At 46.1% G+C, this 14,934-nt stretch overlaps 1 protein-coding gene across 6 annotated transcripts in view; it reads left to right on the top strand.

Annotated features, from left to right (window-relative positions):
• Window positions 1–14,934, top strand: part of mtor (mechanistic target of rapamycin kinase) — a 103,223-nt gene that overhangs the window by 16,991 nt on the left and 71,298 nt on the right. For all 6 annotated transcript variants that reach the window (XM_087147620.1, XM_087147621.1, XM_087147619.1 and 3 more), the window contains 20 exons: window positions 144–240; window positions 538–743; window positions 1,318–1,440; window positions 2,085–2,168; window positions 2,570–2,662; window positions 3,220–3,354; window positions 3,786–3,915; window positions 4,592–4,842; window positions 5,330–5,416; window positions 5,898–6,065; window positions 6,707–6,819; window positions 7,725–7,980; window positions 8,475–8,612; window positions 9,247–9,389; window positions 10,097–10,259; window positions 11,017–11,150; window positions 11,588–11,666; window positions 12,332–12,471; window positions 13,386–13,602; window positions 14,465–14,650. In XM_087147620.1, the coding sequence (XP_087003746.1) occupies window positions 144–240; window positions 538–743; window positions 1,318–1,440; window positions 2,085–2,168; window positions 2,570–2,662; window positions 3,220–3,354; window positions 3,786–3,915; window positions 4,592–4,842; window positions 5,330–5,416; window positions 5,898–6,065; window positions 6,707–6,819; window positions 7,725–7,980; window positions 8,475–8,612; window positions 9,247–9,389; window positions 10,097–10,259; window positions 11,017–11,150; window positions 11,588–11,666; window positions 12,332–12,471; window positions 13,386–13,602; window positions 14,465–14,650 (2,943 nt within the window). The remainder of the gene's footprint in view (window positions 1–143; window positions 241–537; window positions 744–1,317; window positions 1,441–2,084; window positions 2,169–2,569; window positions 2,663–3,219; window positions 3,355–3,785; window positions 3,916–4,591; window positions 4,843–5,329; window positions 5,417–5,897; window positions 6,066–6,706; window positions 6,820–7,724; window positions 7,981–8,474; window positions 8,613–9,246; window positions 9,390–10,096; window positions 10,260–11,016; window positions 11,151–11,587; window positions 11,667–12,331; window positions 12,472–13,385; window positions 13,603–14,464; window positions 14,651–14,934) is intronic.

Raw genomic sequence — 14,934 nt, forward strand, 5'->3', positions numbered from 1 at the left:
ACGACCTTATGGAAACCAGGCATAACTGGAATTGCAATCCCTTCTTGCATTGGCACCACGGTACCACGCTCTTGGTTTGCGTGCGCATCAAATGCCTCTTCATCCTATGGTGTGTGTTTTTCTGTTCTTTTTTTATCTCTCAGCTTCGTTCAAACCGCCCTCACCCGGTCAGCACCACTAACATCCACGTTGTTGCCGATGTGCTTAGCAAGCTGCTAGTGGTTGCCATCACAGACTCAGGTAAGTTGATCCACCTCCAGGGCAGAGGTTTGGAGATGAGGAGTGCTCACATACCCCCCCAAGCTAGCTTTGTTTACCCCTCCCAGGAGGTTATCTTTTACATGCATAGAAATGTTTCAAAATCTTGTCAGCGAAACCTCCTTCAATTGATTCGATTTTAATCAAAGAACCTTGCCTCAAAATCGTAACGACCAATAAATGGAAAGGCTCAGATCCCCTCACAAGCTGCTTTTTGTGTCCACGGGCAGGCCATTTGACCGCATTTGTTTCTTTTTCCTTCATCTCTCCGCTTCCCAGATCCCGACATCCGGTACTGCGTACTGGCCTCCCTGGACGACCGCTTCGACGGCCACCTGGCCCAGGCCGAGAACCTGAGCGCGCTCTTTGTGGCCCTCCACGACGAGGTGTTTGAGATCCGCGAACTGGCCATGTGCACCATCGGCCGGCTCAGCAACCTCAACCCGGCCTTCGTCATGCCCTCCCTGCGGAAGACGCTCATACAGGTGCTGCCTCATTTCAAGGCCTGCTTGGCCAATATGTGTAGTCAGGAAGCGCACCCAACCACCAATGTAGCTGTTGGAGGTGCTCTGTCGTTATTACCCCTGCTCATAGGGCTTGTGAACATTTCTTAGACCAACTCAGATCCCTAGAGATGTCAAGAGGTCGATGCTGCTATGTCAGGACAGATGGGTTATCAAACACAGGGACCTCATGCAGATAGCCATTTTGCTCCTAGGTGGGGAGAACCAATTAGTGGCAAAGTGTCTTGCTCAAGGACACAGACTATGTAACCTCACAAGCTGGACTTAGATCCACTATCCACAGAATTAACCACAGATCGTGAGATAGATGCTCAAGGCCGCAAATCCACGATACTCCGGTTTCACAGAACATCTCAGCACTGCTTTAAAAGCAACAGCAGGGCACCAGCCAACACGTCGCACAGTACATATGCCACTCACGACTGGTTCCCAGGCAGTTTCTTTTGCTCGACAAGAAAATCATCAGTTTCTTTACGGAAGTATTCACTCAGGACCGCTTGAGCCTATATGTGGTTCCTGGTTCCTTCGTTTTCAGATTCTGACGGAGTTGGAGCACAGCGGTGTGGGTCGGAACAAGGAACAGAGTGCCAGGATGCTGGCCCATCTGGTGTCCAATGCACCGCGTCTCATACGGCCCTACATGGAACCCATACTCAAGGTAGGAAAATCTGTCCAAGGCTTCTGTGGTATATTGCTATTTATATCCATGCAAATATCTCACAAGTGTAGGTTATACGGCCCTACATGGAACCTATAGTCAAGGTAAAAAAATCTGTCCAAGGCTTCTGTGGTATATTGCTATCTATATCCATGCAAATATCTCACAAGTGTAGGTTATACGGCCCTACATAGAACCTATAGTCAAGGTTAAAATAACGTCTTCAAAGCTATTGTCATATCTCATTCTTGAATGCTGTTTTTCATTGGCCAAAAAGAGTCACATGACAGGGCGACATAATCACATGTCACACTTGCTGTAAGACATTGGCTAGCATTGTAGGATATCAAGCCTACGCATATGCCAACGCCCCGCAGTGTACAGGGCAATGCATGGGCAAACTGCTAATGTCCAAGATTCCTTTGTCACTCTTAATTTTAAAAAAAGTAAAAAAACATCATCTCCGGTTTCAAAATGTCATATCCCACACTACAGCAGGCAACAATTATTAATTGTAATATTTTGGATTTCATATCCATACTGAAAACTTGTATGAGCATGTGATTCCGATCCCACTCTGTAATTCCAACTTATTCTCAGTTTATCCTGATTCTCCTTTTCTTACCTCCGTCATTTTCCATCAGGCCTTGATCCCCAAGTTAAAGGAGGCCGACCCTAACCCCAGTGTGGTCATCAACGTTCTGGCTGCTATCGGAGAACAGGCACAAGTAAGCCAGAAATCTGAGCCCCTCTGTTGTCACCAATGCGGAATCTGCCTGCTTCTGTGCAGGCCCCAGAGGCCAATCCCACTCAGCTGCCAATGTAACCAGAGCTCTAGTCTGGAGGATTATGTCGACGGATTGCCTGCTGTTGAATTCATTGAATTTGTGTGGCATTGTGCTCAATTTTAATGTGATCACTCCAAAATTTATTAGTTTATTTTTTTTAAGCACTCTTAATGCCTACCCCAACCTACCAATTTCTTTGGATCCCAAGAATCCTTCGATAATTGAATTCTCTATAAATAATGCATTCTCTGCTACTAATTGAATTATGCCCTTCGTTTGATGGGGCTTTACTGAACCATTTTCTGTCTGAAGTGCTTTGTCTTGTGGCATATTTTGTCTAGGTGAGTGGCACCGAGATGAGGAAGTGGATGGATGAACTCTGCCCGATTATTCTGGACATGTTGCAGGACTCGGCGTCGCTTCGCAAGAGAGAGGTGAGAAAATCCAATATCAGTGGCTCCCTGCAATTTTGGGGGAAGGGATTAACTGTGTGATATCCAGTGAAAAGCCTGTACACAAGCATCCCCTTCACTGGTGACAGTGAGAGATATTGCAGATGATTGGATGCCATTGTAACTGTGTGCCCGGTACCCACACAAAGATGCCACGTTTTTGTGCTCATTCTGATGAAAAATGGTTTTGCATTCTTGCTGCCACAAGCACGCTAATCAGTGCGCGAATGCATTGCATCTTGTCCACATTGGCTTGTGCTGGTAGGTCTCATGGTGCAATCTACAGGTCTCGCTTAGATTGCAATAATATCTTTAAAAAATAATCTCAAAACAGTTCCAGCAGAATTTCAGCTAAGGCAAAAATTTTCAGTTTCATCTCTCATTACTCGATCCATGGTTCTCCATCATACTGGAGCCTTCACTGACACAAGGGAATGGAGGAATTTTGTCAAGAACTGTTCTGAGCCTTTGAATAAACCCTCTGACAGGGCCAGAGATTGATCACTAGACTTCTATTGTAACGCCTGCACCCCCCTCAGGTTGCCCTGTGGACCTTGGGCCAGCTGGTGGAGAGCACCGGTTCGGTGGTGGACCCTTACAAGAAGTACTCTAACCTGCTGGACGTGCTGCTCAACTTCCTGAAGACGGAGCAGTCTGCCAACATCCGGAGAGAGGCAAGTCGTTTACACCTTCACCACTGATGTCAGTTTTTCAGTGGGCGCAATGCATAGCCGTCCTTAATGGACAGTGCACCGCAAACCGATTTTGACTGTTTAAATAATTCGTGCAACAGTGAACAATGTACAAATGTTTGTTTCATGTTACTTGGTGCTTATCTGACTTGAACTGGCAAACCCTCTCCAATATCCTCAATGGTCCTATAATGAGATGCCCGCACTAGCGAGACTGAAGTTGTGGGCTCGAGTCCCATCTGAATAACCTTGTGAATTCCTTTGCAGTGCCTCAGGCCAACACCTGAGTATGTAGTGTTTTTATTGCCACACGTCGGCGAAGGACAAAACCCAATATAATATGGATAATTTTACCATGTCTTGTCGTTGTTTATCTGGCAATTTTATTGTCAATATTTGTTTTCCGGCTTCAGACAATCCGAGTGCTTGGCTTACTCGGTGCCTTGGACCCCTACAAGCACAAAGTCAACCAAGGCTTCGTGGATAGTCACGGGGAGGGCGGGGCCGCCCTGAGCATATCAGATGTCAAGATGGGAACGGAAGGTCAGTCTGCCGCTCTGAATTTTATCTCTTGAGAGCCTTTTTATTAAAGATGGTTCATTTTGTAAGTTAGTTCATAAGTTACAGGGGGGAGAACCCTGATTGGAACTAATGAAAGTATTGACCTTGTCACAATTAATTTGAATAGCTTGTTTTGACTTGTTAGGACTTTTCATCGACGTGTGATATCTTGTGATTGACTTGTGATAGACTTGTGATATCTTGTGATGGACTTGTGATGACTTGCGGTGACTTGGGATTGACTTGTGATATCTTGTGATCGACTTGTGATATCTTGTGATCGACTTGTGATTGACTTGTGATATCTTGTGATCGACTTGTGATGTCTTGTGATGAACTGCGTTGACTTGGGATTGACTTGTGATATCTTGTGATCGACTTGTGATGTCTTGTGATGAACTGCGTTGACTTGGGATTGACTTGTGATGACTTTTGATCGATTTGTGATATCTTATGGTGGACATGTGATGTCTTGTGTTGACTTGTAATGACCTGTGATAAATTTCTTGTGACTTTCGAATGACTTGTGATGATTTTTGATTGACTTAAGATAACTTCTTATGATATATTTATGATTACTCATGACCAACTCTAGATGACTTATTGATTGACTCAAGCCAACTCGAAAATGTTTCCTTCCTCGCCTTTGTCCCATCAGGGGAGTACACGGCCAGCGAGATGCTGGTCAACATGGGCAGCGCCACCCTGGAGGAGTTCTACCCGGCCGTGGCCATAGCGACCCTGATGCGCATCATGCGGGACTCCTCCCTGGCCAACCACCACACCGGCGTGGTGCAGGGCATCACCTTCATCTTCAAGAGCCTGGGCGTCAAGTGCGTGCAGTTCTTACCCCAGATCATGCCCACCTACCTCAACGTCATCCGCACCTGCGATGCTGGAATACGCGAGGTGAGTCAGAAAGAATATTGACCATGTGGCCGTGTGGCCGTATCTGTGATCAAGGTTTTCACGTCATTAGGCTTTTCCAGCGATTACTGGTCCACCCTGTGAGGTCAATCCTGTCAACTCATGAGACCATACCTGAAATTGAATTGGAGTGTCAGCCGTGTAAGGCCATTCAAGTGGTCAGTGTGATACCTCAAGTAGCCATTCCCGTGGCCAGTGTGTCGCATCACGAGGCCATTCCTGCAGTCAACCAGTCATCTCATGTTTTAGCTTCTTCCTCTTTCTTAATTTCCAATCGAGTCTGGACATTTATTTTACCTCCCTGATTGCATCTCTTCTCTTCAAAGGAATCGCATCTCTGTGAACTGGTTTGCCTAAGGGGAGTTTCCAAATCGAGTCTGGAAATTTAGTTTGCTTCCCGAACCGAATTACATCTCTATAAACTGTTTTTTTCCAACCTTGCCATTCATGTGTCTTTTTATTTTTACAGTTCCTTTTCCAGCAGTTGGGCATCATGATCGGCATCGTCAAGCAGCACATCCGCAACTACCTGGACGACATCTTTGACCTCATCAGAGTGAGTTTTCACCGGTTTACATTCAAACTTTGTCAGCTGATCGTCACACTGATCTCACCATGCCCCAGTAAATTTTAAACCCGCTTTCATTCCAAATCTGACTTGCGATTGAATCCAAGAAGCATTCTGTTCTTGAAGCAGTGCTTTAGTCAAGTACTACACTAGTACCTCACTAGTCAACGCAAGCACTTTCTTGGGTACTGTCATTTCTAACAGTAGGTGAACAACAGCAGAGCACTCTCTGTGTGATAGAAAATTTGGACAAGTTTTTGACTGGGGCTTTTGGATTGTACATATGGAGCATGTGAAGTACAAGTGAAGTACTTAACTTAAACTTTTTTCATAACATGGAAATGAGTGTACTCCTTGGTGTGCCTACTGCATAACAGGCTCCTGAAATGGATCGAAACCGTAATAAGCTTTAACCACTCTTGCAGTAAACATTTTAAATTTGTGGTTACATTTGATTGCTCCTTGTCAGGATTTTTGGACGGTGAACAGCCCACTGCAAAACACGGTGATACTCCTGGTAGAGCAGACAGTGGTGGCCCTGGGCGGGGAGTTCAAGCTCTACCTGCCCCGCATCGTGCCCCAGATGCTGCGCGTCTTCATGCATGACAATAGCCAGGGTCGCGTCGTCACCACCAAGGTATATGGGCTGCGGTGTCCAAATAGGCCAGCCAAAGGCTGTAGCAGCCAGGCCGCGGCTGATTCTCAATGCTACACGTGTGACTCCTGGCCGAAGCCAGCTCGATTCACACACAGTCTGACCCTTGGTCTGGAACTCTGTGGTACCTTCATTTACACTGACTGTGCATGAAAAAAAAATGAGGCTGATATCTTGACGTAGCACGCAGAGCATTAGGTAGACAGAGTTGTGACCTGAGGTAATTTGTGGCACAAAGGTGTTTGAGGCCATGTTGTTCCCACAATGAAGGGGGCAAGGTGGATCAGCGACTAATAGTCAACCAATGGGCGATTTTGACTGGTAACCTATGCTTCAAATATGCATCGGGCATCAGGGAAAATTGACCGGTGGTTTACGAGTTGCCGCTGATCGAACTTGCCAAGGGTTTTTTGAGCGTGGGTTTGCACACATCAGGAAATGGCTGTGAGTCTCAGTGCTTTGAGGAGACACAATATGCACGACTGATCAAAGGCAGAGGATGGATCATTTTTGTGTGTAAGCACGCGTGCAGACTTTGGAACCAAAATGGCTTCTTATCCAAAGTTTTCAGAACTCACACGTTGCTATTATTGTCTGATCTTGTGTTTTCTCTCTCTCCACAGCTGCTGAATGCTATGCAGAAGTTTGGAGCCAACCTGGACGACTACCTGCACCTGCTGCTGCCGCCGGTGGTCAAACTGTTCGACTCCAATGACATTCCCATTACTGTCAGGAGGTAAGCATGCACGGGTCATGTGCTGATCATGTGATGGCCACTCAGCTGTCATGTACCAATCATGTGGTCTTCATGCTGGTTATGTGGCAGTCATGTAGCAATCATTAACACAACAGAGTTATTAAGACTTCAGCGTTAGTGGACTGTGTTGGTCATGTGACCCCGTTAACCAGTGAGCGTCAGATTTTCTTACCGCAAAAAGCTGCTGGGCGGGTTTTTTTGCCCGCAAATTCTTCAATTTCGCTTAAACGAGTGTACATGTCCTCAGTGAAACAACTACGTCCTCCGTGCAACAAATAAGGAAAATTATGTGTATTTACACATCATCTGGCATCAAGTGGTTAACAAGCCATGTGCCAAGCTGGTGAACAGTCGGATCTAATCGTGTAGGGACCAGGCATTGATTACCACCACACAATACAAAAGGTTGGAATGCGTAGAAATGCGTCTGTCCCATGCTCCTTGTTTGCCAATGCTGTGATTGTTATGAGACAGCATGAGCTGGTGATGTGATAATCATGCACCGATCACGTGATTATCATGTGATAATCATGCATCGATCACATGATTAACATGTGATAATCATGCACCGATCACATGATTAACATGTGATAATCATGTGCCGATTACTTGATTGTCATATAGGATGTGTTTTGTTTCATGGTAGTCATTCAAGACCCATTTTTTGGCTTTTTACCCATGTGGACAAGCCATTGTTTTTGTCAAGACTTTTTTCATTTTTCTTTCCACTATTAAATTAGACCTGAAGTTTATTTTGAAATTTGATTTTGCTTCCATTTCTTTGCTGTCTCCTTGGTTTCAAGTTTTAAACTTGATCTTTACTTGAGCAACAAATCTTGTCCACTACCATAGTTTGGCTAACATTTTTCCCCTTTGCTTTCCAGAGCGGCCCTGGAAACCATCGACTTGCTCTGCGGCACCTTGGACTTCACAGACTTTGCCTCCCGCATCATCCACCCGCTGGTCCGCACCCTGGACACCACGGCCGAGCTGCGGAGCATCGCCATGGACACCCTGGAGTCGCTGGTCCTGCAGCTGGGCAAGAAGTACGAGATCTTTGTGCCTATGGTCAACAAGGTGCTGGTCAAGCACCGCATCGCCCACCAGAAGTACGAGACCCTGGTACTGAAGATCATCAAGGTAGGTTCGAATCCAGCCTGGAGTGCACCTTGGTTAACAATGACACAACCCAACTTGTCCATTTTTACCTCAAAGTTTCATCGTCACCCAGTTCACCTGTGAAAGTATTCAGTCCACTTCTTGCACTGCCTCAAATCTTGGAAGTTTTGGTTTAAACCAGTGCTAACATTCTCAGAGCTTTAAGTTAACAGCAAAGTTCACATTCAAGCCCTTGAATTTTTCTTGGCTTGATGGCTGGTTTCGTCGTGCTCGGTTCCAGGCATGGTCAAGGTTGGGCTTTGGATGGAGAGAATGTTCTTGCAAGAATCAAAAGAACATGTGTGAGTTTGATATGGCCACACTTCCTCAACTTGTAGCCAAATGCAGAGTTTTAGTGAGCCAATTTTAAAAACATACCAGAGTTTTAAGGGGCAAAACACTTCCTTCTCGGGCGGCAGTGGTGGCCGATGGCTGAAACCCTGCAAACAGTCAATCTGTTGTGTTTTCCTATCCAGGGTAATGCCATCGCCGAAGACGAGCTGCTCCTGCTACGCACCAGAGCCAAGAAGGCCAACCAGAGGGACGACGGCAACGCCGGCATGGAGCCCGTCAGCCTCAAGAAACTCCACGTCAAGACCAGTAACCTTGCCAAGGTCAGCAGCAAGTTATATGCTCATCAAATCAAATCATTGATTTCTCAAAACAAACTAATCCTTCATCAACTGATTTCTGATCAGTACTTGTTATTGTAATGATTCAGTTCAGTACAGATTAATGTGCATGAATTCAGAAAAAGTACTAGTACTCCCAGTATATTAGTACTGTTAAACTATTAATAGACCACAGACTAGTACTAGTGCTATTCACAGTATAATAGTACTACTGCTGGTATGCCAGTTTAGTACTAGACTTCAAACTGGTACAGGCACTAGTAATGGTTAGTAGTTCAAGTAGACTAATCTGTTTATAATTAAGAGTTAATACATGTATAGTAATTCAGCCTCCACCTTTTTTTTCGTCTTTTACCAACTCAAGAGTTGGACCCCATAATGCTCTTTTTGATACTTGGCCTGGTTTGCTTTCTTCCATTTCAGTCTCTTCAAAGTTGGATTGGTATTGCTTTACAGACTTTCAACCTTAGTGCATTTTAGTTCTAGATGTGGTTCTTTGGATCAATAAGGTTAACTTTCAACTTGAAGCTTTTGGAAGCAAGTAATAAGCTCCTTGAGGAATCGGCTCTCTTAATCTGTCAGTCACTCGATAAATTGATTGACCCATCCATCACAGGCTTGGGCTGTGACTCGCCGCGTCTCCCGCGACGATTGGGTGGAGTGGCTGCGGCGTTTGAGCGTGGAGCTGCTCAAGGAGTCTCCTTCCCACGCCCTGAGGTCCTGCTGGGCCCTGGCCCAGGCCTACAACACCCTGGCCAGGTAAAAATCACCTGCCCTCCCCCCTGTATCTTTCCATTCCCAGTCAAGGGCCGTTTTCGGAATAATGCAGGCGTGGCAGGCAGCAACACACACGTCTGTGGGAAGTAGCTGTAGCCTCAAGCCATTGGCTCCACAAGCACATAGGCTATGCCTGGTGAGAGCTAAGAAACTTGTGCATGGCAAAGGTGAGCAATCTAATGGGTCAGTGCATGAACTACTGAGGGCGGTATGGGGTTCTCTATGGATAAATCCGGCAAAAAGAATGAGGAGACATTACCACAGGGCCTTCCTGTTCACATGTAGGTGGTACGCACACATTTCATTCTTTTCCGACCAATAGGGTGTCATGACTCGCCAAGGTGTGCACATGCACTCAAGTTAAGACACGTGCATGAGTGCAGTGGCCCCACAGGATTGGGGTCTCCTGGGATTTATCAATAGGTGTATGCAAGCCAAGGAGGTTTAATCATTGGCCGCATTCAGAGCGGCCTTCCAGGGCTACTAGTGCTTGTGTAGTCAGCATCTGTCCACTTATTTTGCGACCAGCAATGACCTCGACTTAGATCAGACATAGCCATGTCAACCGCGCATCAACCGGGCATCATCCAACAGTCCTCCGTTCCAACTGGCTCCGTGCATCGTCATCCGAAATGCTGTGGATTTTTTCAGTTGGCCACAGTTCGTTTTTTTTTTTTTCCCCACTTCAGGGATCTCTTCAACGCGGCCTTCGTCTCCTGCTGGTCCGAGCTGACCGAGACGGACCAGGACAGCCTGATCCAGAGTCTCCAGAAGGCGCTGACATCCCAGGACATCCCCGAGATCGTGCAGATCCTGCTGAATCTGGCCGAGTTCATGGAGCACTCGGACAAGGTAACAACTCGCCCCTCCACCCCAAAAAAAGTTAGACTCTGTGACGGACAACACAGCACTTGTGCCATTTGCAAGTGATTGATAAGTAAATCTGCTGTGTGTGGCAAACTCCAGTGTTGTTACACATTTACAAAGTGGCCGTTCTTGGTAACGTATCACCCCCCCCCCAGATAACTAAAGTATTTGGGCCAAGAGAGAGTAGAATTTCTCATTAAACCCTCCAGCAAAAGGACAGACATCCAGGTTTTCAGGTTTGCAGTTCTAAGAAGAATTGGTTGGCTCTCTTTGTTCCAAGCAAATACTGTTCTGACCGTGTCATTGCCCAGTTGCCTATCTATAGACCTCTGTCATGGGGCAGCCATCTTGCTTTTTTATCAATCAAAGCAACGTAACCAAATGAAGCTGGAAAGAAATTATAGTCCGTTCCCTTTTTCACTGTGTGAAGTTGTATTACTATTGGAAATAGGTCTACGGGGAACAAGACAAACTTGGCAGCATCATGGTAAAGGTCTGTAAAGCATTGCCGCCATTTGAACCAGCCACATGCATACCTCGCGTGACCATCATATCTAGGGGCCTGTTTGACTCGCATGGATCTGGATCACGATCAGCAATCCAACATTGGTTCGCTGACACCATAACCAGCATTGGGATCACTGATCGAGATCCTGATCTGTGTGAAACAGAGATATGTAACAGATATCTGCAGAGCCCACTAAATGCTTTTATTGCATGGATTTTTTTTCCCCCACTTCAGGGTCCATTGCCTCTCAATACCATGCTGCTCGGTGAGTGCGCCTCCAAATGCAGGGCCTACGCCAAGGCTCTACACTACAAGGAGGAAGAGTTCCACCGCGGACCCAACACTGAAATACTGGAGGCCCTCATCAGGTAAGGATAAAAGCAATGTCCTACTCTGATAGTTTTAGGGCTGGGGCTGTTTTTGTCATTGATACACTGTAATGCAGAGCCGTATCCGTAGGTGGTGGTGCCTGCTTGGGTTGCGGCCATTATGTGTTAGTCTTTTCTGAGGCAAAGTCTCACATGAGGCACTGTTGGGTCAGAGCAGTTCCCCTTGAGGGCGCTGTGCAAATCTAGTCACAAGCATAGGCATGGCTTGAAATCATAGTTTGACATCTGTACAGTAAACACTAAACACATCTGAGCCAGTATCTCCAAACTCAGCAACCTAGCTAGAGCCCGATGCCAAAGATTGCGATGGTTTTAAAGTTCGAGAAATGGCCTTTGCCGAAAGATGGCAGTCACCTCCCTGAATGATGCTTTAATGCAGTGATCTCTCACGGTGACTTCTTGCCTTGTTCCATTAGCATCAACAACAAGCTCCACCAGCCAGAGGCAGCATATGGAGTCCTGCAGTACGCCATGAAGAACTACCGAGCTGAGCTGGTAAGATCGACCAGACATCTGCACGCCCAACAGAGGGCATTGTTTTATTTAGTTCTCATGGAAGTTTAGCTTTGTAGTCCGACGTTCCGCAGGATGTTAACTTCTGCAGGGTACATCTTTAAAGAGAAAATCCCTATCAGTGATACAAATCACCAAAAACTCCATTTAAAGAAGTTTAAAGAGTGCCTGATTTCTCTTCAAAATTGACCAGTCTCTTCTCTTCTGCCGTAGAATTCCACATCTAATGAAAGTAGGTAAAGGGTTGATCAGAATGTATCATCACCAATATGACCCGGAGTCATTACCGAATTACCAAACTATAACTCTTGTCTTGGGAACAGTCCGAAAATGTCTATTTGTCCTCAAGAAACGCATCTCTACCGATAGCGCACATATCTTTATTAGGTGAGATCAGCCAAGTATGACCATCAAATAATCAGATTGGGTCTACTTCACAGGTTCCAAATCTTCAGTTTCTGTTAACACCAGCTTTACTAGTTGGCCCCTCTACTGCTTCAAACCCCTGTGCCCATTAACTTCCTGCACCTTCCCAAACTACCTCTGAACTCAGTAGTTCAAAAGATTCATCCGGGAAGAGAGGTACATTGTAATGCAAGGTAACTCAAGTGCCAGTGGATTAAATCCATTCCGTCTCTTTGTCACAGCAAATCCAAGAGACCTGGTACGAGAAGCTGCACGACTGGGATAATGCCCTCCTGGCCTACGAGAAGAAGCAGCGGGAGGACCCGGATGACTTCCGGCTGACCCTGGGCAGGATGCGTTGCCTGGAGGCACTGGGAGAATGGTAAGAATGGGCAGCATTGAGGTTGAGTACTTCACTAGTACTTCACTTGTGCACACAAGCCTTTAACTAGTGAATGACTTCCAGCTGACCCTGGGCAGGGTACAGTGCCTTCAGACCTTTTGAGAATGATAAGAATGGCTCGAAGTCAAGTACTTCACTAGTACTCTCAAGTCAAGAGCTCAAAGCTGGCCCTGGGCAGTGTTTTTTGCCTTGAGGCCCTTCGCAAATGGTACGAATGGGCAGTGTTGAAGTTCAGTACTGCATTAGTACTTCACTAGTGCTGATAATGCCTTTTAAGAGCTCTTTTTAACTCTTTACAGTTAGGTTGAGTACTTTACTAGCACTTCACTAATTCTTATAGTTGTTTTACAAGTACTCAAAACCACAGGCTATTCATAATGAACTGGAACTTAACACCCCTTGGTTATTGCTCAATATTGTAATGATAGGACTTTCAAAAGTATATCTGATATGACAGTAATGTTCTATCACATTCAGTCAAATTCTAGATTTAGTGCATGTGACGTCTTTACTTGTCCCCACTCAAGTGATTCAAGTTGAGTTTATACAAACACAGCAATGCAAAAGTGTTTTAGGTTGAGTGTGTGTATGTCACCATTAAGTGGCTGCGCTGCAGGCTACAGCTGGGCATTGTAGCAAATACTCTGCCGCGACATTGTCTCGGAGTTTTGAAAAAGCAACAATATGGTGAGAAGTGTCGCACAAATCTTGAACAAATGACCACCAAGGGTCAGCATTCTTAAAGACCAGCTTTGTTGAGGACTTAACAAAGTTTTAAAAAGTCGATAAAGAATAAATCGTCAGGGACAAGTGTGACATGGAATGATAAACTTTAGCAAGTGATTTAAGGGAATTATGGTACTCGGCCAATTTTCTCTGTCGTGAAAACTCAGGGGACAGCTGCACGAGCTGGCCTGCGAGCGCTGGCCCATGGTGACAGACGAGGGGCGGCAGGGCATGGCCCGGATGGCGGCGGCCGCCGCCTGGGGGCTGGGCAACTGGGACAGCATGGAGGAGTACGCCTGCCTGATCCCCCGAGAGTCCTACGACGGCGCCTTCTACCGGGCGGTGCTGGCCGTGCACCAGGACCACTTTGGCCAGGCTCAGCAGGTGTGTAGACCAACTCTAGGACCTGAAATAAAAGCCACGATTACGGTGACACCGTGCTCTTATGCAAGTCTTGCTGTACATGTACGGGTACCTTGGCTGCAACTTCTACCGATTGGGTGCTGCGAGTGACCAAAATGCACACCCATACTTTTCATGTTCATAAATGAATGTAACTTCTGCATGAGTTTAGTGCCACAATGCCATCACAGACATGTCAAGTGCTTGTATTAGCCCGTGAATACCAAGTTCCTTTTGCATAGTTCGTGTTCTTAAGAACCACACGAAACAATTTTGAAGCGAGTTATGTCCTAAGCGAACTAATTCATTCAGAGGTCTCAGGTTCAAATCCTGCTCCGATAAATTTCTTAGTTCATCTTTACAAAAAAGTTGATCGGGAACAAATGAAATGGCTGTGTAAAACTTGTGGAATTAATAGCTGATAAGCTTTTTTTGCAGAGGTTTTTTTTCTTCCCTTTCACTTGGCATAATTCTGTGCATGCTAGCTGCACGACACTGGTGCCTTGATGTTTGGGATTGTCAGGCAGTGGAAAGGTTATTTTAATACCTGGCTGAGAATTTGGTTTTTCCGAGTGCCTGCGGATTTCTTTCGTTCTCTTGTGTCCTTTCTGTGGTCAGCAGGCATTCTGTATTCGTGTGATGTGTACTAGAGCTTAACAGTACGCCCCATAGGAGTTAATCCCCGCAAGACCAGTCCTATTCAAATACTGAATCTACCTCTGCGAACGGATCAGCCCCTGCCTTGAACAGTCCAGTAAAATAGTTCTCATTTGAGTTGCTGCCTTTATCTCCATCAATCTTCGCCCCGCTTCCTGGGCAAAACCCCCCCTCTCTCTCTCCCCAGTGCATCGACAAGGCGCGTGACATCCTGGACACGGAGCTGACGGCCATGGCTGGCGAGAGCTACGACCGGGCCTACGGGGCCATGGTGTCGGCCCAGATGCTGTCAGAGCTGGAGGAGATCATCCGCTACAAGCTGGTGTCGGAGAGGCGCGACATCATCAAGCAGATGTGGTGGGACCGGCTCCAGGTCAGAGCCCAGATGATTATCTTTGAGCCTTGTGTAATGTTAGCTTTTTGCTGTCAAACGTCGCTTAATAACAAGAGAGCAGTTAACATTCAAGATTTTTTAGGAGACCAAATGGAACCTTTTTTCCCCCACAACTCCAAAGATTTGATTTGCAACAGCAACTTTACTCTCTTTTATGAGTCCACTCAGGAAGTATCCTTAATTTGAAACCTGTATTAAAGTGACCCACAAGATACCAGAGCAGGCCAACGTAGGCTATTTTGGTTGTTGGACATTTATCCACT

The sequence above is a fragment of the Acanthaster planci genome, linkage group LG16, assembly GCF_054643075.1.
Source record: "Acanthaster planci isolate LZ-2023a linkage group LG16, COTS_SCS, whole genome shotgun sequence".
Taxonomy (NCBI): Eukaryota; Metazoa; Echinodermata; class Asteroidea; order Valvatida; family Acanthasteridae; genus Acanthaster; species Acanthaster planci.